The 23,476-nt window shown below is 45.3% G+C and overlaps 1 protein-coding gene across 1 annotated transcript; it reads left to right on the top strand.

Annotated features, from left to right (window-relative positions):
• Nucleotides 1-330: 330 nt before the first annotated feature.
• On the top strand, nt 331-21,079 carry draxinb (dorsal inhibitory axon guidance protein b). The gene is made up of 7 exons (XM_072478193.1): nt 331-430; nt 5,449-5,917; nt 10,334-10,512; nt 11,721-11,832; nt 12,541-12,630; nt 17,750-17,839; nt 18,778-21,079. Exons 2-7 carry the CDS (start codon nt 5,458-5,460, stop codon nt 18,888-18,890), a joined length of 1,044 nt encoding a protein of 347 aa, XP_072334294.1. The 5' UTR covers nt 331-430; nt 5,449-5,457; the 3' UTR covers nt 18,891-21,079.
• Nucleotides 21,080-23,476: the final 2,397 nt, after the last annotated feature.

Genomic DNA, 23,476 nt, shown 5'->3' with positions numbered 1-23,476 from the left:
CCCGTCCCCCGGCAGCAGACAGGTAGGAGGTGTCCCGACGCGCCGCCGGTGCTCAGTCCCAAATAGACGCCCTTTTCAAACGTGCTCCGGGGCGAGGACTGCCTATCCCACCTGGGGTCCATCTGCCAATGACTCTTTTAGGATTCTCATAATGTTTGTGTTTGCTGGAGCAGAGACAATAGCAGGTGGTTGACAGAATGAAAGTCTCTGGGTCTGTCTGTGGCTGCACCTCTCTGTCTGTCTCTCTCGCTGTTTAGGAACCCAATCTGTGTTTAAATTGTTTCCTGTCACGCTGGAAAGGTGTGACAGGAAACCTTTGCATGAGGTGGGGATTGCGAACGTGTATTGTGTTGCTGGCTGTGCAGAAAATATCCACCTCTTCCATTTATTTCTGTATTTGGCTGGCAGTAGCTTGCTCAGATTGGAAAAGGTATGTTCCAAGGCGTCTGCTAAATGCTCGGGATTTGATATCCAGTCAGACAGGAGCAGAAGTTGCGCGCACTGTTTGAACCCCCTGGTGCTACTTTTGTGTCTGTACTGGACAGTGAGGGTATTGAACAGGCTCTGTGTGGTGGCTGGACACCGGCACTGCTGTGAACATTTGACCATAGCCCCCGGGGATTGGAGTGGAGGTGATGCACCGTTTAATGAGACTTGGGAACGATGCTTTGTGTATCTGACACCGAGGACGTTGCTGACAGTTGTTGGCAGGTTGTAGCCAAGGTGTTCAGTGCAAGTGGGCCGATTGTGCAAGTGACGCTGGAGAACTGGAATTCGGGGGATTGCGGGAGATGCTGCAAGTTTATCTTGAAGCTTAAGTGATGATTGGTGTTAGAGCAGATGGGGGATGAGTGTCTCCAAGGGGAGCGGCAGATAATTAGCATTACCCCTGTGGCCCGGGAGATACCCGTTCAACAATAGAGATGTTAAATGTGAATAACTCCTGCGGAATAGAATTATCTTTTCCAAACTACTACTTCCTCAGCCTTTCAAATAATCAAACATGTATTTCGATATTAAAGCTGCAGTGCAATGTTGTGTGATTATTTTTATTGTGTGGTCCGATAACGGTGCATTCCTTACTGGGGGACAGATCCGTGGGTGCAGCAACCGACCAAGTTGTTGTTCGCCCACACACTTGAGTGTGGGCGTCACTGGCCAAAATCCTGCTCTCCATATTTTACACATTTTCCAGCAGGAGGCACTGGAGGGTCTTCAGGACTCGATTTCCTGCCTGACTTTCCTCTCCCTAACCCTGGCTCGCTAGCTACCGCAACTCAGGTGGCTATAAAGCATACGGAATCATTCATTACAGCACTGCTACAACCTCGCGACTCCTCAAAACCTTTCCACCGTCAACAAAGCACCAGTCAGGAGTGTGGTGGAACACTCTCCATTTGCCTGGTTCAGCCCCCAAAACACTGAAGGAATGCAACAATATCCAGAACAAAGCAACTCTTTTGTTCGGCACCCATCAATTACCTGAAACATTCACTCCCTCCTCCACCACCAGCAAAACGTGATTTCATGGTATACCGTCTACAAGGTGCACTGCAGCAACATGCCAAAGCTTCTTTGACAACATCTCCCATACCCACAACCTCGACTAGGCTGACACGGTGGCTCAGTGGTTAGCACTGCTGCCTCACAGCACCAGGGACGGAGTTCGATTCCACCCTTGGGTCACTGTCTGTGTGGAGTTTGCACGTTCTCCCCCTGTCTGCGTGGGTTTCCTCTGGGTGTACTGGTTTCCTCCCAGAGTCCAAAGATGTGCAAGTTAGGTGGATTGGCCACGCTCAATCGCCCCTTAATGTCCAGGGATGTGCGGGTTAGGTTACAGAGATAGAGTGGGTGTGGGAATGGACCTGGGTAGAGTGCTCTTTCGGGAATGATCGGAGGAAACTCAATGGGCTGAAAGCCCTCCTTCTGCATTGTAAGGGTTCTAGAAGGCCAGGGAACAGATACATGGGAACACCATCACCTGCAAGAGCCCCTCCAAGTCACACATTATCACAAGATCAAAATCGTGGAACTGCCTCCCCAACAGCACTGTGGATGTACATGCATCACACAGACTACATGATTCAGCACCACCTTGGTCATTGAATATATTCAAAGCTGAGTTAGACAGATTTTTGATCTAGGAAGGAGTCGAAGTTTATGATAGTCAGGCAGAAAAATGGGGAAAAGGCCACAAATCAGATCAGCCAGGATGTTATTGAATGGAGGCTTGAGGGGCCAATTTACACGACCTGCTTCTGCTCCTATATCCTATGTCCTTGTGTTAAAGGACATTTGAGGGGGGGGGGGGTAATAAATGCTCTCCTTGCTACAAATGCTAAAAAAAACTCACTACTTACTGAATAAAAATAAAAGTAAAGAATTGGGGCGGCATGGTCGCACAATGGTTAGCACTGCTGCCAACATCTCCAGGGACCCGGGTTCAATTCTAGCCTCGGTGTGGAGTTTGCACTTTCTCACCGTGTCTGCGTGGGTTTCCTTCAGGTGCCCCAGTTTCCTCCCACAGTCCAAAGATGTGCAGTTTAGGTGGATTGGCTGTGATAAATTGCCCCTTAGTGTCCAAAAGGTTATGTTTGAATACTGGATTACAGGGATAGGGTGGAGATGTGGGATTAAGTAGGGTGCTTTTTCCAAAGGCTGGTGCAGACTCAATGGGCTGAATGGTCTCCTGCTGCACTGTTAATTCTATGAATGTCCCAATGTTCTTCTCAGTCAATTCAGTACTTTTAACTATAGTCCCTATTGTAATGTAGGAAACAGATGAGCATTCAGGATGATGTGCTTTAGAAGGGGACCTGATGGGTTCAAAGTTAATACCTTATGCCCCATGAAGATTTATGATACAAGGAGGAGGTACTGAGAAAAAGGCTTTGAATTCCAATACAGACATTACGCTGCAGATATCTCCTGACAGATTATAGATAGTCCCATTGCTGAGATACAAAATCTGACCACAGCCTCTCCGCCAGGTGAGGGACCCACTAACGGAAATAGTGGAAGAAAGGAGAAATCATGCCAGGAGAGGCTCAAATGTGGAGGAATTGGTGTCACTATTGTGGTGTGGAAGCAGGCACAAGAGCCACACTGTATTACAGTAATGTTAACAAAGAGTGGAAAATTAAGTTTTTCCACTTGTGTCTAATAGTGTGAAAACATTATTTAGTTATTGAGGTATTCAGTGAAATTTCAGCATTAACAAAGGCGGACTTAGAACCTAAACCCATCTCTTGTTCCTTCCCAAACTTACCGCCATTCTTTGAAAGAGGTGGCACAGAACCCATGGGCAAAATAGCTTCCTTCTGTTCTGTAATATCATTCTCACTCAGTTTCTACCCCAGCCTGATACAGTCTTGGACTTGGCAACAAAAAAACCCACCTTGATATATCAGCTTTGAATTTTTGTTCTTTGGACTGGAGGAATTACTAAATGAAATGGAAAAGGAAGTGTGAGTCATGCTCACTGCGCCTTCACTGAACCACACTAGGATGGCCTGTGAATGTCACAGAGCACGATAAGAGCAGAGGTTAAGGATTTGCTAGTTATTTTGCCACTTTTTACCAAAGACACTACCTGTTGTTGAGGTCTAGGATCCATCAGGAGTCATTGCACCACAACTGAATTTCTCCCTCTTCACCCTTATTGCAATGCTGGGACATGGAGACAAATTGGATTGCTCCTGCAATAATTTTGACTGATATAGGCTGAATCTAAATAGTGCTGCAATTGAATCCCAAACCCTATCCTGGAACTGGCTAGTTATGCATAGGGGGCGATTCTCCCCCAAAAACTTCTAAGTTAATTTGTGGTGGGTTTTTCAGGAAGTTTCCCGCCGGCTCTGCCGGTGAGTTCCCCACCGCTATTCCATGATACTTTGTCACTTTTTTGGGCCCTGGGGAGTTTCTCACCAGTTGAGCCCACACTTAGAATTTTTTTAATCACTGGTGAGCTGAACTCAGTGATCGGGCTGCCATTTTGAAAACGTGCCCCAATCTCTAAGTGAGCTTGTGGGACCCCCCCCCCCCCAAGGCAATGTCACTCCCCACACACATGGGCACTACCTCACCCCCCTCAAGTGAAGACACCCAGCTATGTGGGAACTGGGGACCCCCTCTTCAGGCCCCCCAAGCCCCCTTACAGCGCCACCTCCCTTCCAGGACCCCCACCTGTCACTCCACAACCTCCCAGAGGCCCCAACTTACATGGCCTGCACACCCACCCTTAAAACCTTCCCTCCACCCTCCTTTCATGGGCATGCCCCCCCTCAGGCCTGCCCCTTGGCAGTGCCACACTGACAGCTGGGCATCCTTGCACTAGCACCCAGGCAGTGCTCCAGCCAGCTCGGCAGTGCCACCTGGGCACCTTGGCAGTGCCAGGGTGGCAGTGCCAGGGTACCCATGTTCAAGGGGGAGGGCCAGGGAGGCTACCCTGCACTGAGTCTAACCACCTAGGGGTCTCTGATGGCCTGGGAGAACCCCAGGGTGCCGTTCCACCTGGTCCACATTTATGTGGACCAGTTCTGAGTAGTGCCTGGCTGCAGCAACCCTGGGGAGGCTGGAGAATATTAAAAACTTTTTTTTTATAAAGTTAGAGTACCCAATTAATTTTTTCCAATTAAGGGGAAATTTAACATTGCCAATTCACCTAGCCTGCACATCTTTGGATTATGGGGGTGGGACCCATGCAGACACGGGGAGAATGTGTAAACTCCACACGGACAGTGACTTGGGGCCGGGATCGAACCCCGGGTCCTCGGCGCCCTGAGGCTGCAGTGTTAACCATTGTGCCACCGTGCTGCCCCTTAGGGAGACCGTAGAATCAAACGAGGCTGTGTATCCCAGGTAAGTAGGTTTAAGACCTACTTCCGGTAGTGCCATTTGGACCGCCTCTTTTGGGCGGTGTTCCGAATCTGACGGCTTATTGGACTTTGGTGAATCCCGCGAAGCACGGAGGCTGCCGGGAAGCCCATGAGAGGGCTCTCCCAAGATTCTCCAGTTGCATTGTACTCTCACTCAAGGACAACACGGCCAGAGAATTGCACCCACAGTCTTTGCCATCTGAACTATTGGGGAGTTTTGATTGATCTTGGCACACACTAAAGCTAATTATAGATGTAATGGCCTACGGGGTGGGAATGATTATCTACCCCGTGGTCCTTGCGGAGTACAAGCTATTAACATCTGTAGAAAAGGTCAGCCAGTAAGGCACTGACCAGAACAGGAACTTGGTAGGGATCTACTGGGCAGTATATATATTGTGTTGTAAATAAAACTACGTATCTTTATTTTTCTCAGTGTGGACTCCCCGTGCCCTTATTAAAATAGAAATATAATGGCAGTTAATCTGACCCTGAATGTTGTACAGCACATAACACTTTATCAACAATTGAAATAAAACTCTCTGGCTCACCTCATGTGTTTCTTCTTCAGATTAATCATATGAAGGAAATGGCTCACTGGTACCTCATGCCTCCTTTCCTCTTCCTCTTGGCTTTTGATGGTCTGAACCATGTCTGTGCTCTGGAAGCTGGGACCCGAGGAAAGAAGAGCACACTGCAGCCACCAGACAGCAACAATGACCTGAAGAGACACGAGTCCTGGCCAGACCCCCCCAGACCCAGCCACAAACATGGCGTCCCGAGGAAGGACAAGGCCAACACCATGGTAACCAGAGTACTGGAGGCAGACAGGCCGGATGAGGACGGTGTGGGATTGGAGAGTCTGACCCCAGTGCGAGTGGAGACAGACAGTCTGGAAAGAACAGCAGCAATGCAAATGGGCCAGAATGGACAATTTTATCCTCGAGCTCCAGAAAATTACCCGACAGGAGAGTCTGCAAATAAAGGGAAAAAGCACAACAAGAAGCCAAATAGGAGAGAGAGAGCCCGACACAATAAGGGTAAGAGCGACATTGGAGACTTCATGAAAAACATTTTTAAACATTTTCACAATTAGAAAAGGTGCCCTAGGATTGGAACTAATCAGACAAAGTTACTTTATAAAATGTCCTATTTTAAACTAAAATAATCAGATATGATTATAGAAAATCTAATTATATCAGCCATAACTCTAGAATTTCTAATTTTAATTTTGATTTATTCAGCAGTAAATTAAATTTATATCAAGATCCTGGCCCCGGGTCACTGTCTGTGTAGACACATTCTCCCTGTGTCTACCTGGGTCTCATGGCCACAACCCAAAGATGTGCAGGGTAGGTGGATTGGCCATGCTAAATTGTCCCTTAATTGGAAAAAAAATAATTGGGTACTTTAAATTAAAATATATATGTATCAAGAACAATAAATCCAGGAGCTGCTGGTGTGTGATTACTTACCAAAATCTGATTATTTTGAAAAGCCACTATCTTGTCATGTTCTCAATTGCCCAGTTTGTGCATATTCCACCTTCCGGAAACTTCAGCTTATCCAAAGCTCTGTTGTCCATACCTTTTTCCACAGAAGCTCCCATTCAGTCATTACCCCCGTCCTCTCTGATCTTGCCTTTGTTGTCTTCCTCAACATTTCAATTTGAAATTTTCATAATTGTGTTTAAATTATTTTGTGGCCTTTCCCTTCCCTGTCTCTAAAGCCTCCTCCAGTTCTATAACTTCTCCCAAAACTTTGCTCCTCTGACTCTTACCTCTTGATCATCCCCTCCCTGCTCCACCATTGGGGGCTGTGCGGTGAGTGGAATTTCCTCTCCTAAACCACTCTGTTGCTTTCCTCTCCTTTAAGGTCCGCCTTGAAATCCATCTCTTTGATCAAGGTTTTGGTCATTCTTCCTAATCTTTGCTCATTTAGCTTTCTGTGTTTTCTCATGCATTAGGATATTTTCCGACATTTAAATATACTGTTTAATTGCCAGGTGTCTTTTTGCTTCTGCCTTTTTCTCTTTCCATGTAACACTCTCTTCTGCTGTCTCTTCCTATCTTTCTCTTTGTTCATCCTATCAAGCCCCTTTGGAAGTTTGTACGTTTAAATTAAATTGCCTCTCATTCTTCACAACTCTGGAGTTTAAAAGCCAAATTTACTCAGCCTCTCATTGTTGGACCCTCAACTCAGGGATCAATTTTGTGAGTTTTTGCTGTACTTCCTCCAATGCTAGAATGACCTTCCTTAAATATGGAGACCAAAACTGCACACACAATACTTCAGGCGCCATGTCACCGAAACCCTCAACACCTGTAGCAAGACTTCTTTATTCTTGCACTTCAGCCCCCATGCCCTTTGCGCTCCTAATTGTTTGCTGCAACTGCACACTAACTTTCTGCATTCCATGTACAAGCAACCCAAGTCTCTTTGAACATCAACACTTTCAAGATTTTCACCTTTTAAAAAGTATTCTGCTTTTTTAATTCTTATGACCAAATGTACCTTTCCCATCCCTGCCCAGGATCGTTAATGGAAATTCTACAGCTGAGATGTGAACAAATGTGCATTTTCAAATAGAGAGAATGCTCAGCTGCTGGTGTGCGACATTGATGGACAGTTGCATTGTGGTCACATGCAGGCTGTAAGGTGTTAATCACAAACCTGATGGCTTGATGCAAGGACAAAGAAAAACCTGTCCTCACCAACATTAGGGAGATCTGAAAAATGGGAGAAAATGTATGAGACAAAAAGATGGATGTTAAAGATGCCATTGATCCATTTCGAAGAGCAGGGATGTTTTCCCCGATGTCCTGGCCAATATTGATCCTTCAATGAACATCATTAAAAATAATTAGGGCAGCACGGTGGCACCGTTGGTTAGCCCTGCTGCCTCACCGTGCCGAGGTCCCAGGTTCGATCCCGGTTCTGGGTCACTGTTCGTGTGGGGTTTGCACATTCTCCCCGTGTTAGCGTGGGTTTCACCCCACAACCCAAAGACGTGCAGGGTAGGTGGATTGGCCACGCTAAATTGGCCCTTAATTGGAAAAAAATAATTGGGTACTCTAAATTTTTTAAATAAATAATTATGTGTCATCTCATTGCTGTACAAATTGAGTGGCATATTTCCTACAATGCAGCAGTGACTACACTTCAAAAGTGCTTCATTGACTGTAAAGCACTTTGGGATATCCTTGGGTCATGAAATGCGCTGTGTAAATGCAAGTCTTTCTTTTATGATGCTGATGTCCATGCTCTTGGAATTAGTGTCCTTCGTTAATTTCTCCGCTCTTCTAAATAATACAGTGCTGTTAGAATTCCAAAAGGGATTTTGATCCTCAGCACTTTGCTGCATGCTCATTTAGAAATAGGGAAGAAAGTAACGCAGAAGGAACATCTTCTGTAGCAAAAATGCACATTACAGGAAGCAAGATGACGACTGGAAAATAAAATGCACACAATTTCACAATAACCTTTGCAACAGCAATCTAACATCTAGGCAGTGCTGGATCATGCACTTGGGGAGTTCTGAGCCAGGGTGAAGCTCACTGGAACAACATGACAGTGGACTAAGGCCCTTATTAGCATAATGATGCTATTTGTGTGGAGGTTGCACTTTCTCCCCGTGTTTGCGGGGGTTTCCTCCGGGTGCTCCAGTTTCCTCCCTCAGTCCAAGATGTGCAGGCTAGGTGGATTGGCCCTGCTAAATTGTCTGTTAGTTTCCAAAAGATTAGCTGGGTTTACTGGGTTACAGGAATAGGGTAGGGTTGTGGACCTAGGTAGGGTGCTATTTCCAAGGGTCAGTGCAGGCTCGATGGGCCGAATGGCCTCCTTCAGCACTATAGGGATTCTACGATTCTAAATGAGGACACGCATTGCCCAGCAAGGCAGCCTCAAGGATGACCACTTCTTTCTTCTGCACGGGATTCAGATGTGTGAAGTTGCACAACCTAATTTTTGCTTTGTCCTCCTTGGCAACGAGGCTCTGTGCAACCAGTAGAGCCTCATGAAACGGGCCAGGCAGGCATTAGATTCAAAATTCTTGTCTGATTTTAGACATAAATAGTGTTGGCCTGTTGTGTGAAATTTGACCAGATATCCTACGAAAAGCATGCAATTATATTGATAATGGATCAGTTGGACCTGGTGCTGCCATTGAGCACAAGCTAATGTGGTGTCTGTTCAAATTTAGCAAGCGGTTGGAAATGTCACTGGGTGATTTGTGGGCAGGAAGAGGATGTGGTAATAAGAGAGAGTAATAAACTGAAATTGGAGATTTCCCTGGGTCACTGTCTGTGTGGAGTTTGCACATTCTCCCTGTGTTTGCGTGGGTTTCACCCCCACAACCCAAAGATGTGCAGGCTAGGTGGATTGGCCACGCTAAATTGTCCCTTAATTGGAAAAAATGAATTGGGCACTCTAAATTAAAAAAAAAAGAAATTGGAGATTTCCTAAATGTTTGAATTTTGTGCAGAATATTTACATGAGGGGGCAGCATGGTGGTGCAGTGCTTGGCACTGCTGCCTCACGGCACTGAGGACCCGGGTTCAATCCTGGCCCTGCGTCACTGTCCGTGTGGAGTTTATGTATTCTCCCCAATTTTGCATGCTTCATTGCCCCTTAATTGGAAAAATAAAAGAATTGGGTACTCTAAATTAAAAATAAATAATATTTACATCAGTGACAGTGAACGTCACTATTAAATAATCTAGCGGGACCCACTTGTGTCCACAGCAGTCGTGCATTAATCTGCACCGTTCCTTTTTTGTGACAAACTATCCTGTGCCAATTGCTACTGCCAATACAATCAGCAAGGAGAATAAAACTAGGTTTCTGCAGTCTTTCTTGGGGTCAGGGCTACATGGCCCTAACTTCCTTTTGGCCTTTCCCCTTCAGCCTAGACAATGTTTTTAATCTTAAACCAGTTGTCACATTTGAAATGTCAAATAAAGGCCGTGTGTGTTGCAAGTTTACTAATTTGGTTCATTATTACTTTAGCTTTCACAACAATGAGCAATCGTGCCTCAAAGTGACAGAGAGAATAATATCCAATCAAGAGGTGCAAGCTCAAAGGTACAATATATCCAGCAGATTTGCAACTCAGCCACACCCAGAAAGTCCCTATCACTTTGTCATGCTGTCACCTAGCAGGTCCCTGTCACCTAACACGCCATCACCCAGAAGATCCCTGATCACCCAACAGGTCTGTGTGATCTTATTATGCTTTCACCCAGCAGATCCCTGTTCTACCTAGGGAGATTCCTCCCTGCCACCCAGATTGCACTGCCACTCACTCAGCAGGTCCCTATCACCTTATCGTGTGGATTCAATTGTCATGCTGTCGCCTAGAGGTCTTTGTCACCCACCTTGTTTGTCACCCTATCAGCTATTTGTTTTTTTTTACTGCAGCTGATTAATCTATGTTAATACGTATCTTTTCCCTGCAGGGAAAGTACCAAGTGCTGAGTTAATACCCTTCTTAAAGGATCTGTCACGAAGCAAGGAGACAGGTGAACTTTCCACAATGCCCCTGCCAATGTCCAGCACCATTGTGACCAGCACGTTGCTTACCACCATCACAACCGAGGAAGTGCCAGCAACAAAGCCTAGGAGCACACGGCAACAGGTAAACTAGATTTCCTGAGTCATGACCCACACTGTAGTAACCAGGAATATAGCGAGCAGTAAGGATTCCTCCCCTTAGACATTTAAGGGCGGGGATCAATAGTGGAAGGTGTGAAGGGAGCAGAGTTAGAGGAAATTGCGGCTCATTACAGGTACAAAGTTGGAGAGATGGGTTGGGGAGGAGCTGCACTGGGATTTATAAATGAGGTTGTGGATTTTGAAATCAATACATCTTGGGATAGGGAGATAGTGTAGGTGAATAGGGTTAAATTGATGGATAAGCAGACAGTATAAGGTGGGATGCAATCAGTTGAATTTTGGAGTTTATAGAGGCCCAACAAGAACGTAATCAAGCCTGGAGCTTGCCCAGGTGCAGGTAAAGGTTTTGGGCATAAGTGCAGGAGGTAAAGGTGAAGGAAGTAGATGTTGAGGGGATGGGAGTTAAGAAGCCTTTATGGTGGCTCAGTTGCGGACTTTGGAGCTTAACTCGGTCAGACAGTTTGTCACAGTTGTATTCCTTCTGCTGCAGTCTGACCAAACCTTTAGGAAGCAGATGAAAAATGTAACAAGGACTGAAGATAGCTGACAAAATTGTGGCTCATTCACAGCTTGATACCAGGGAAGCCGATAGTATAAAAACACTTATAATTTTTTAATTCCCCGCATATGCCATCATTGTAAAGCTGACAGTTTTCCAATTAAGGAGCAATTTAGCGTGGCCAATCCACCTACCCTGCACATCTTTGGGTTGTGGGAGTGAAACCCACGCAGAACGGGGAGAATATGCAAACATTTCCAGATGCTTTTATCTGAATTCAAATTTTCGAATTCCATTATTGGGATTTGCAATCACTATGTCAGTGAGGTAAACTGATACATATTCTTCTCAGGTCCCCAAGGGTCAGGAGTTGTTGGGTTACTGTTGCCTCGTGGATCATCTCCAAATTCACCTCACTAGCTATTCACCTGTCTGGTCTCTGTACCATCTGTAAATGATTATTTCTCTCAATCTAATTACTGTCATTTTCTTTGCACACTCATTTCATTGTCATTCTTGTTCTCCCTCTCTTATTTCTTCCTCATTTTATCTCTCAAACAAACCATTTTTCTTTCATGACTCTATTTCACCTTCACCTTTCTGTTCCGTGACCTCTCTGTCTCCTCCGCCCTTGACTCTGACCCATTCATCGTTGCCCTGAGCACGTGTAGGTTGGAGCAAGGACAGTTGCCGAGGTGAATCCCACTCTCGACATGACGCTCTTTGATTGGACAGATTATGAAGATATGAAGCCAGACGTGTGGCCTTCAACAAAGAGAAAAGGTAATGGGTGAGGGGTGTGAGCATGTGGGGGTTGGGGGGTGGTGGTGGTGGGGGGGGGGATGTTGGGGGCATGGCAAGTGTGCAGGGAGGCTGATGTGTGCAGGGGTTTCAAGTGTAGGGAATGTTGAGCATGAGGGCATATTTGTACTGTCACCTCCTTTGTATAAGCCTCCTTGAGAGAGAGGTCAGTATTCTGTTGTTCTAATATGTGATTGTATTTGAACCCCTCAATACCCCTGCTCCTCTACAGTTCAAAAATTCTTGCCATTTAGAAAATACTCTGCTCTATCTTTCTGAGATCCAAAATGGATGACCTCCCACTTTCCCACTCTGAACTCCATCTGCCATAGTTTTGTCCACTCAATCATCTGTGGCAGTCATGAATAAAAGCACCTTTAAAAAAAATAAAAACATTTAGAGTACCCAATTCATTATTTTGTCCAACTAAGGGGCAATTTAGTGTGTTCAATCCACCTACATTGCACATCTTTGGGTTGTGGGGGTGAAACCCACGCAAACACTGGGAGAATGTGCAAACACCACACGGACAGAGACCCAGAGCCGGGATTGAACCTGGAACCTCGGCGCCGTGAGGCAACAGGGCTAACCCACTGCGCCACCATGCTGCCCTTAAAAGAACCTTTTACACACCAACAAAATGATTTCCTTCCAAAGAGTTGATATTCTCATTCTGTCTGTTCCTTGTAGACAAGCGCCGCAGCAAGAACCTGAGTAATGGGAATCTCACCTTATTGGCAGAAGTGGAACCATGTGATCATCATCTCGACTGCTTGCCTGGTAACCTGCGCAATTCCTGGCTAGCCTGAGGCTCTAACCTATCGCTCACAATTCTTTAATAATAAATGTGGTTTTTGGGCCAGGCTTCTGGGGCAGACATTATTACAGCCAGAAGTCTGACCTATGTCTGCGGTGATTATTTGTGGCTTTCTCCATCTTTCAGCAGTGATCAGTGAGCTTTGCTGGTGAAGAAGAAAATCAGAGAATCAAAACATGAGAGCGAAGGCTGCTAGAAATAGGTGAAACAGCTGTGGCTTTAGATCATGTGTGACCATGTGTGACAATGTTCTGACAGAATAACATGGTTATGCTATAGCCTCCTCTTCAGCCTCCTGTCCATTTTTTTGTCATGAACATGATCTGATACTGCCTTCAATGTTGCTCTTTGCTGAGTTGACAGGAAGAGGGAAAAAAAGAGAAGATAAAGACTTGCATTTATATAGCACATTTCATTTTTTTTTATCAGTTCATGGCATGAGTGTCGTGGCTTTTTTTTTCAAATTTAAAGTACCCAATTCTTTTTTTTTCCCAATTAAGAGGCAGTTTGGTGTTCAATTCAGCTGCCCTGCACATCTTTGGGTTGTGGGGGTGAGACCCACGCAGACACGGAGAGAATGTGCAAACTGCACACGGACAGTGACCCGGAGCCGGGATTGAACCCGGGTCCTCCGTGCCACGAGGCAGCAGTGCTAACCACTGTGCCACCATGCCACCCTGTGAGTGTTCATAGAATTTACTGTACAGAAGGAGGCCATTCGGCCCATCGAGTCTGCACCAGCCCTTGGAGAGAGCACCCCACACAAGCCCACACCACCACCCCATCCCTGTAATAACGTAACCCAGTAACCCCACCCAACATTTTTTGGGCACTTAGGGAAATTTAGCATGGCCAATCCACCTAACCTACACATCTTTGGACTGTGGGAGGAAACTGGAGCACCCGGAGGAAACCCACGCAGATACAGGGAGAATGTGCAGACTCCACACAGACAGTGTCCCAAGCCGGGAATCGAACCTGGGACCCTGGAGCTGTGAAGCAACTGTGCTAACCACTTTGCTACTGTGCTGCCTACTGTTGTGTTTAATGATGACAGAATGTTGACTGTAGACAAAGTACTTTTGAAATGTCGTCACTGCTGTAATGTAGGAAACTTGGCAGCAGATCTACGCACAGCAAACTCCCTCAAACAGCAACGTGATAATGACTAGATAATCTGTTTCTCTGATGTTGACTGAGGGGGAAATATTGACCAGAATGCCAGGGATAAACTGCCCTGTTCTTTGAAATATTGCCATGGGATTTTTTACATCTTCCTGAAGGGTCAGATGGTGCCTTGGTTTATACTTCTTGTCTGAACATTGAGACTTCCAACAGTCCAGTGCTCCTGGAATGAACTGTAGTGTCAGCCTTGATTTTTGTGCCAAAGTCAAGTGGGTTTTAAATCCATATACCTCTGACTTTGGGGCAAGCCTCTTTGCTGAGGTGAGAGAGAAGAAAGGAAAAGAGACACGGGCAGCATGGCGGCGCAATGGTTAGCACTGCTGCCTCACGGCACCGAGGACCCGGGTTCGATCCCGGCCCCGGGTCACTGTCCGCGTGGAGTTTGCACATTCTCCCCATGCCTGCGTGGGTCTCACCCCACAACCCAAAAAGATGTGCAGGGTTGGTAGTTTGCCCACGCTAAATTGCCCCTTAATTGGAAAAACATAATTGGGTCCTCTAAATTTATTTTTTTAAAAGACACAAGTGATAACCTCTGAGCAGCAATGGATTAGCTCACAGGTAGCAGTTTTGCTTCTCGTATAAGCCACATTGGACAGGTTTGAGTACATAATCCATGGTGATGGAGTGCTGCCCTGACAGAGGTGCCAGTTTTCAAATTAAATGTTAAACTGAGGCCCCATCTGCCACATAAGGTGGATGGAAAAGATCCCGCTGCTCTATTCAAAGGGCAGGAGAGTACCCCGATATCCTGGTCAATATTGATCCTGCAGCAGATTAAAACATGATTTGGTCATCATTTCACTTTGAAATCTTCCAATGCCTAAATTGGCTGCCACAGTTCCTACATTACAACAGTGACTGGGATAGCTAACTGTCCTGTATATTAAGGGATTTCCCTTTATCTTGACTGTTTTGTGGGCACCTTTCATCCATTAATTGTCGGACAGGCTTTGGGAGACAGAGCCCGGGAGCCTCCTCTTGCCTTTGCCTCTGCTTTTGTGAACATGCGTGTGGTGACTGTCAGCCACCAGGGGAGTTATGATTACCAGCAACCGCTCCCCTTCCCCCAGCAAATATGGTCATTAGCACCTCCCCCTCCCCTCCTGCCCCAGTCCCATGGCTGAAGCATCCTTTACTTTATTTCCTCAGAGTTGGTCATCCTGACAGAGACGCCATTTCAATAGCATTTCAATGACTGTAAATAGATTTGAGAAAGGCACTTTATAAACCTGCTACTTTCTAAATGGGATTTGAGCAATGATTAACGGGATAAACCTATCAGTGCTCTGGAACAGTTCTGAGCAAGTTGAACGAGTCAATCTGATTGTTTCCCATTGCTGTGATTATTTCATCCCAGGATCGTTCACCGCAGGTTTCACTCTGACTATCCCCGCCCCCCCAACCAACCTTTCAGACTCAGTGCAGTTAATTTAACAGAGACTAAGAAATCCAGTGGGAGCCTCATTAACATTAGTTGTTGAACACAATAATCTAATAGTTCGTGGAGCAGAGGGGGATTAACTGTCAGTGCTGCAGGCAGTAAAACATTGGCACCTCAGAGCTACCAACTCAAGTGGAGAACAAAAGAACACTGGATGGTGTCCTGCCGTGCTGAGTGCCTGATGCACATTCTCTGTCCTGCTGTCATCTCCACACAGCTGCTGCATAATCACTGGAGGCAGTGACTGAAACAGTTATAAAACACATACCACATGCCAGTCTTGTGATTATCTGTACGATTCCTAATGTCAAGTGACTTAGAGATGATTTGTTGGGAAGCAGGGACTCGAAAAGCTTAACAGCCGTTTCCTTGTTCTTTACTTCACGAATCAAACCAAGAGAAGGATTTGAAACAGCAGGATTCGCCCAGTTCAATACATCTCAGGGAATAGATGAACTTTGGTGATTGGGCTTGTGTCACTGCTCACAGTGAAGGGAGCTGAAACCTATGTTGAAACCAAGAATGACAATGTATTCAGGAAAAGGCTCATTGTATCTTACTGCGACCTCCGAGGCGTAAGGATTGAACTTCCTGACCAGATAAAGTATTTACCGGTACAGAAATCAAGAATAATATTCTGAATTCATCATATTCCAGAGAGTGGCACGGTGACACAGTGGTCAGCACTGATGCCTCACAGTGCCAGAGACACGGTTCCAAATTCCAGTCTTGGGTGACTGCCTGTGAGGAGTTTGCTCATTCTCCCCCTGTCTGCGTGGGCTTCCATTGTGTGCCCTGGTTTCCTCCCACAGCCCAAAGATCTGTAGGTTAAGTGGATTGGCCATGCTAAATTACCCTTTAGTGTCCAGGGATGTGCAGGATAGGTGGGATTATGGGGATAGAGCGGGAAAGTGGGCCTAGGTAGGGTGCACTTTCAGAGGTTAGTGCAGAGTCGATGGGCTGAATGGCCTCCTTCTGCACTGTAGGGATTCTATGATTCTATGACTAGACAGCTGCGCAGAGGGAATGTAGATGCTTCCCTTCTTCCCTTCAGGCAGAACAAGTTACACACAACTGTGCTTTTATATGGCACTTTTAACACCGTAAAACACCCAAAGTATTTACAGAAGAATATACTAGGAGAGGTGACAAAAACCTTGGTTGAAGAGTTAGCGTTAAGGAGCTTCTTAATGTAGACGAGAGGAAGGCAGCATGGTGGCTCAGTGGTTAGCACTGCAGTCTCACGGCGCCGAGGTCACAGGTTCGATTCCCGGCTCTGGGTCACTGTCCGTGTGGAGTTTGCACATTCTCCCCGTGTTTGCGTGAGTTTTGCCCCCACAACACAAATATGTGCAAGGTAGGTGGATTGAATACACTAAATTGCCCCTTAATTGGAAAAAATGAATTGGGTACACTAAATTTATATTTTAAAAATGTAGACTAGAGAGATAGAAAGGTTTAGGCAGAATATTTCAAGGTTTAGGGCCTGGAGAGTTGAAGGCACAGCTGCCAATAGTGGGACAAAGGGAATGTGGGACACACAAGAGATCAGAACTGGAGGAGCACAGAGATCTTGGGTAGTGCAGAGTTAGAGGAGGTTACAGAGAAAATGGGGAGTGATGTTGTAGGAATCTGAAAGCAAAGGTGGGAATCTTAAGATCAAGGCATAGACCTGGAGCCAACATAGGGCAGTGAGCACAGGAGTGCAGTTAGGATGTGTGGGTAGCAGAGTTTTGGATGAGCTGAAGCTCATGGATAGTGAAAGTTGGAAGGCTGGGCAATGTGAGTACTGGAATAGTCAAGTCTAGAAATAACAAAAGCATGGATGATGATTTCAGCAGCAAATAGGTTAAGGTACGGGATAGATGGATGGTGTTAGGGGAATTAAAGTAGGCTGTCTTTGAGGATGGAGAGGATACCCCAAGGTTGCAATCAGTCTGAGACAATGGCCAAGAAGAGAGATGAAGTTGGTGGTTAGGGAATGGACTTTTGACAGTGACCAAAGACAATGGTTGGAATTTTCCAGCCATTCATGCCGGTGTGATCACCGGTCCCGCCAACAGCGAAACCGGCTATCACTCCATCGGCAGGAGGTGCAAACAACGGGAAACCTCATTGACAGTGGTGGGACCAGAAGATCTGGTGCGGGGTGAAGGGGGCACAGAAAGTACAGCCCAATGACTTGTGTCTTACTGATATTTATTTGGAGGAGATTTCTGCTAACCCAAGATTGGATGTCTGTGCTTTGTCTGCACAGTGACCTGTATGATAATTGTCTGGCTGTGCCATATCTACCTTTGCGACGTCAGTCTGGGCCGTGCCTGTCTGTCTGATATGTTTACAGCAGTTGCGGTAATAATAATCTTTTATTGTCACAAGTATGAAGCTACTGTGAAAAGCCCAATATCAAATGGCATCATGACCTGATTGTTTTTTGTGTCTGTTTCTCACAGGTTGGTGTTGTGACCTCCGACAGCACGTCTGCAAAGCTTATAACCGCGGCCTCAACAACAAGTGTTATGATGATTGTATGTGTGCGGAAGGTGGGTGTTTCCTCTGACTCAAATGTATCCATAGTCACCTAGTCCTGAGTAGTGGACATCAGACCCAAGGATTTAAGCTTCCTACTCACTCACTGACTCCCCATCAGTCTCCAGTATTAATAATAATAATCTTTATGTGGTGAACGTATTGCTACTGCAATTCACCACTGTATTGTACTGTACTATGTTGATGCCCCTGTGGGCTCTGCCTGTGTCACCGCCCCCTCGGGGGTGGTATATAAACCTGCAGCCTGTAGGCGGCACTCAGTACAGAGCAATCACAGGCAGGCACAGATCCAGCTTATTAAAACCACTGTTCACTTCTACTAATCGTCTCGTGTAAATTGATGGTTGCATCACTTTATTAGTGTCACAAGTAGGTTTACATTAACAGAGCAATCCCCTAGAGAAAATCCCCTAGTCGCCACATTCGAGCGCCTGTTCAGGTACACTGAGGGAGAATTCAGAATGTTCAATTCACCTAACAAGCACGTCTTTCAGGACTTGTGGGAGGAAACCAGAGCACCCGGAGGAAACCCACGCAGACACGGGGAGAACGTGCAGACTCCGCACTGACAGTAATCCAAGCTGGGAATCGAATCTGGGCCCCTGGCACTGTGAAGCAGCAGTGCTAACCACTGTGCTACCGTGCTGCCAAGTTGGGAATCAAAGTCAGCTTAGGTCCTGAAATTGTGATCTCACTGCCTTAGGGACAGTATAGGTCAAGTCCTAGGGTGCTGGTGGGCTGTTGGGAGGCAGATGTTGGTCTGCAGACAAAATGCTATTAGAGTAAGGCTGGGGGTTTGACTCTGCATCACAAGCTGTTGAAGGTATAGAACTCAGGATGGTAAATGAAGAAAGAGACTCAGTTTCGCCAAAAGTTTCAGTCAGGTAAATCCCGGGGACTGAACCCTCTAAAGCTCTTCTGTCTTCATCAGGTCTTCGCTGTTATGCCAAGTTCCATCGGAATCGGAGAGTGACCCGAAGGCGAGGACGGTGCGTGGAACCAGATTCGGTCAATGTTGATCATGGATCGTTTATTACAATCTGAGCAGACGTCATAAAGAATCCAGCTGTTTCGGCCCAAACATCCGGTCAATGAAAATCTTCAATCCTATTAACAGCAGTGAAAATTTTGATGGCTCCAAAAAATTGCCCGAGATTATCCAGATAGATGATGCCATGTCAGAGCTGCTTGGAATATGGTCCTTGGCAATCACTCCTGTTCCCCAGTCACAATCAATGCCCCCCACTTACATCCAAAGTCTCAATATTACAATCCAACTATTGCAATATCCAATATTGAATACCTTGCTAGTGCATATTCCATTCTACCACGACTCATTCATTACTTTAATGCCCTGCCTCTCACGCCCAACACAAAAATTAAATTTGAAATGTCATGCTTTATAAATACAATTTGAATGTTATTTAGCAAAAAAGTGGCTAAAGCAAGCTTAAGCAACAAGATCTTGTATATAATGGTTGCTTGCTATCTTTTTATATCAATTTTATTTTTAAGGAGCCTCCCCACAGTCCTCTCAAAGCAGCTTCACCTAAGATCACCTCCCAAGATTTGACCCTCTGTCCCGAATGAGCCTTCTCCCAAATCAGATGCCACAATCACCCTTCTGCTTTAACCATGTCCTCATTGTTCTATTGATGCTTGTAATGTGTAGCCCATAGTATTCCATTATTTTATTGTATAAATATAACTAACTCTGATGAGAGAACTTTGGATCAAACTGTTGAAACAAAATCTAGGTTCTAGCCCAGTCCAAAGTTCTGATCAACTTTAATAATTGAATTGTGTACAATTAATCGATCTGAACATTTTCATCCTACCCGTTTTGACTTTTACTGAGTTATGTCTCCATAGGTCATGATACCTTGCTCAAGTCACTGTTACTCATGTGTGAGCCTAGATGTTGAATATTGGTAGACTATTTGACTGTGGCGGGCAACATAGTCGAGCCCAGTCCTCACCTGAGAACTGTGATTTTCCTGCAGGAAAATAGTGATAAGGATCAGGAAAACTGGCTGATATTACACAGACACTACAGAAGCTCAACCACAACATCCAGTGAACAGGTGGCCCTTTGGGCGCACCTAGTCTTTCTTGCTTTCAGACCACTGCAATTATTTCTATTGCTGAATACATTTAAAGATTAAGGAATGTAATTTTACCAGCAATGTTCTCCAAATAAATTTAGTCCTTGGTCATGGTTTGTGATATAACCAGGAAAGACTTAAAGTTAGAAACAGAATCAGAAAATACTGCAAACACTCAGCAGGTCAGACACCTCCTGTGGAAAGAACAGAAATGAGATGCTATTGAGTATAGGCACTTCAGACCTACAACAGTGCCTGCAGTCATTTACTATACGTGTAAGCTCAACCTCTCATCTCGAGTTCTGTGACTCAGGTACAGACACCATAAATTTACTTGGGATCCTCCTGATTGTCTTCCATACCTTTCGTGGAAGATCTGAGACAACCATGGAGAAATGGCTTCACCCCTGAAGTGTCAGGTAAAGAGTGAGCCGGTAATGCAAATTCCCCCCACCCCCACCCACACACGCACACACAGTTAATTTCAGGCAGCCTCTTTTTTTTTGTATTAGGACAGATCGATATAGATATTACAGGAAGATTTGGGGTGTTGTGATGCTGGAATATTTATTGATCTTAAATAACTCTGAAGCTGAGAGAATAACACGTGTTTTTTTATGAGTACATTGTTTGTCACATTGTTATAGCTACAGTGTTTGTCATAACCATCCTGACTTGAAAATATATCACTATTTCTTCATCATCATTGGGTCAAGAACCTGGAACTCCCTACCTAACAGCATTGTGGGAATATCTTCACCCACACAGACTGGAGCGGTTCAAGAAGGTGGTTTGCCATTCCATCCTGAAGGGCAATTCGGGATGGGCAATAAATGCTGGCCTTGGCAGCAATACCCATATCCCAAGAATGAATTAAAAAGCATTGCTTGGTTGGATTGTTTGTCATGCTGTTATAGTTGCATCATTTGTCACAGTGTTGCATTGTTTGTCACCTTGTTATGGTTACATTTTGTGTTGTGTTGCATGTGAATTTATAGTGATGGAAAGCATGAAGACAGGTTGATAATGTACTAGATTTGCACTTTCTTTGTTTTCTATTTCATTTTAATGTTAGTCTACATAAAACAAATCTGACAACCAATTAAAAACTGTGAAATAGAAAGCTCAGTTCGTCTCACGTCTCTTGGACCTGATTATTTCAGTCATGCTACTGTTGCAGCGAAAATGAAATCGATGTAGAAGAATTGCTTCTGTCAATGACTCTTTTGTTATTAGCTCAACGAGTGCTCATATGTGTCCTTTGTTATTACTGGACCAAAATCGTGGAATTTCTCAGTGTTCTGGGAGCACCGTGTTGCTCTTTTTAGCCTTAGTTTTATTAGCTCTGATTATGTCACCTTTGCTCACGAGTCGCCAGGTATCTTTCTGATACCGCCACGTGGTTCAAGCTCGAGTTATGATTAATAAGTCAGCACACCGCTTAGTAAGATTGAAATCAACGGTCATTTATTATGTACAGCAATCAATACTTACACAATAATCCTACTATCTATATCAAAACCTACCACTACTGGCCAATACTTAACTTTTGGGGATGGCCCACCAGGTCAGGGAAACAAATTGTTTATCGAATTGGATCTGGCCTGCGGGATTCAAAAAGGCTGATACGGGTCGATGGCTAGGAATCTCTATCGGGTAGCGATCGCTGGAGTCAGACTTACTGTTTCTGGTCGATGTTCTTGCGAAGGTTGCGAGCAGGAGAAGAAGGGAGAGGGAGAGAGATCTGAACTTGGCCCCTCAATTTATAGGGCCCAGGGGCTTCCCGCTTCTCGGGGCGGCCCTTGACCCTGAGTCCCAAGTGATTGGATTTGTTCCCAATCACTGGGTTTGATATGCTCCAATAATGGGGGGGTGGTCGTTCACCTGTCTTTGTTTCGGCCACTGCAGGCGCCGAGAGGTCTGGCCCGGCATTCAATTGCTAATATGTTGCAATTGTTCCTGGGGATAGCCGATTAAACTGCAGATGTCTGTGTTGATGTGCTGCTAATAGTCGTAGGTATCGATCTGGGCCGACTTCCCCAGGGCCGAATACGCTATTCTGTCTGCAGCTGTCCGTTTGTGTCCTGTTGGCTGCTTTTCCCATCAGCCTTTTCGGTTAGCCATTTTAAATCGGGTTTTGGCCAAATTAATTGGGAATCAGCCATTTTAGGTGGCTACAACCGTCACTGCATCAACTGTATTGTTCAAGAAGAAGGCACCACCATCTTCCCAATAAAGCAATAACAATATCCTGCCAGTGATACCTACATCCCCAAATTAATTTTTTCGGGGGGAAAAATGCTAGGCTGATTCCACAGTGTATTATCTTCCTCCCTTCCCAATCATAAGGTCTTGAGAACTTAAGTCAGCCTTGGCTCAGTCAATAGCACCTTTTGAAGGGCAGCACGGTGGCTAGCATTGCTGCCTACGGCGCTGAGGACCCGGGTTCGAATCCCGGCCCTGGGTCACTGTCCATGTGGAGTTTGCACGTTCTCCCTGTGTTTGTGTGGGTTTCACCCCCACAACCCAAAAGATGTGCAGGATAGATGGATTGGCCACGCTAAATTGCCCCTTAATTGGAAAAAATAATTGGGTACTCTAAATTTAAAAAAAATATAGCACCTCTCGCCTCTCTGGTTGTGTTCATGTTTCACTCCAGGACTTGAGTGCATAAACTAAGATGACACTGAGAGAGTACTGGATTGTTGGAGGTGCTTTTTTTCTGGATCAGATATTACACCAAGGTCAGTTGGATGGAAAAGATTGCATGGTGCTGTTCTGGCGAGCTGTCACTGGTGCCTGGGTCAGTAGTTAGCCCTCGGCGCCGTTAGGCAGCAGTGATAACCACTGCGCCGCCGTGCTGGCTGGTTCCTCATCTCAAATGTAAATGACTGACCCCTTATTCTGAGACACATCCCTAGTCCTAGATACTTCTGCCAAGGAAAACCTCCTGCCAGTATACAGTCTTGTCAAGCGCCTTAAGAATTTTATTTGTTTTTTTTGAGAAAAATCATTCTTTTAAACTCCATGAAGTACAGGCCTGAACCCCTCGGTCCCAGGATTAGTTTAGTCAGTCTTCGCTGCATTTCCTCTAAGGCAAGTATATTGTTCCTTGGGGAGAGACAAAACATTTACACAGTACCCCAGGTATGATCTCACCAAAGCTCTATATAATTGAAGAAAGAGTTATTTACTATACTCCATCCTTTTGTAAAAATATGTCGTCTACTTTCCTAACTACTTGCTGTACCTGCATATTACATGTTTGTGATTGTGTAGGCTCCCCCAAATACCAACATTTCCCTGTATCTCACCAGTTGAACAGTTTTCTGCTTTACTATTTTTCCTACCAAAATGGATAAATTAGACAATGACCAGATCATATATTATTGACTGGATAAAAGCAAAGAGCTTTGACAAGAGTCATTGGACTCAAAATTTTTAGCTCTTTTCTCTCCCGACAGATGCTGCCAGACCTGCTGAGATTTTCCAGCATTTTCTTTTTGGTTTCATATATTAATGATG

Source organism: Scyliorhinus torazame, chromosome 16 (genome assembly GCF_047496885.1).
Source record: "Scyliorhinus torazame isolate Kashiwa2021f chromosome 16, sScyTor2.1, whole genome shotgun sequence".
Lineage (NCBI taxonomy): Eukaryota > Metazoa > Chordata > Chondrichthyes > Carcharhiniformes > Scyliorhinidae > Scyliorhinus > Scyliorhinus torazame.
This window is presented reverse-complemented; position numbering and strand designations above follow the sequence as displayed.

Excerpts from the sequence above, each read along its gene's own strand:
- draxinb (XM_072478193.1), top strand. The coding sequence starts at position 5,458 with ATGAAGGAAATGGCTCACTGGTACCTCATGCCTCCTTTCCTCTTCCTC. Across the intron at positions 5,918-10,333 it reads GAGAGCCCGACACAATAAGG|GGAAAGTACCAAGTGCTGAG; the intron begins GTAAGAGCGACA and ends TTTTCCCTGCAG. Across the intron at positions 17,840-18,777 it reads TGATTGTATGTGTGCGGAAG|GTCTTCGCTGTTATGCCAAG; the intron begins GTGGGTGTTTCC and ends TGTCTTCATCAG.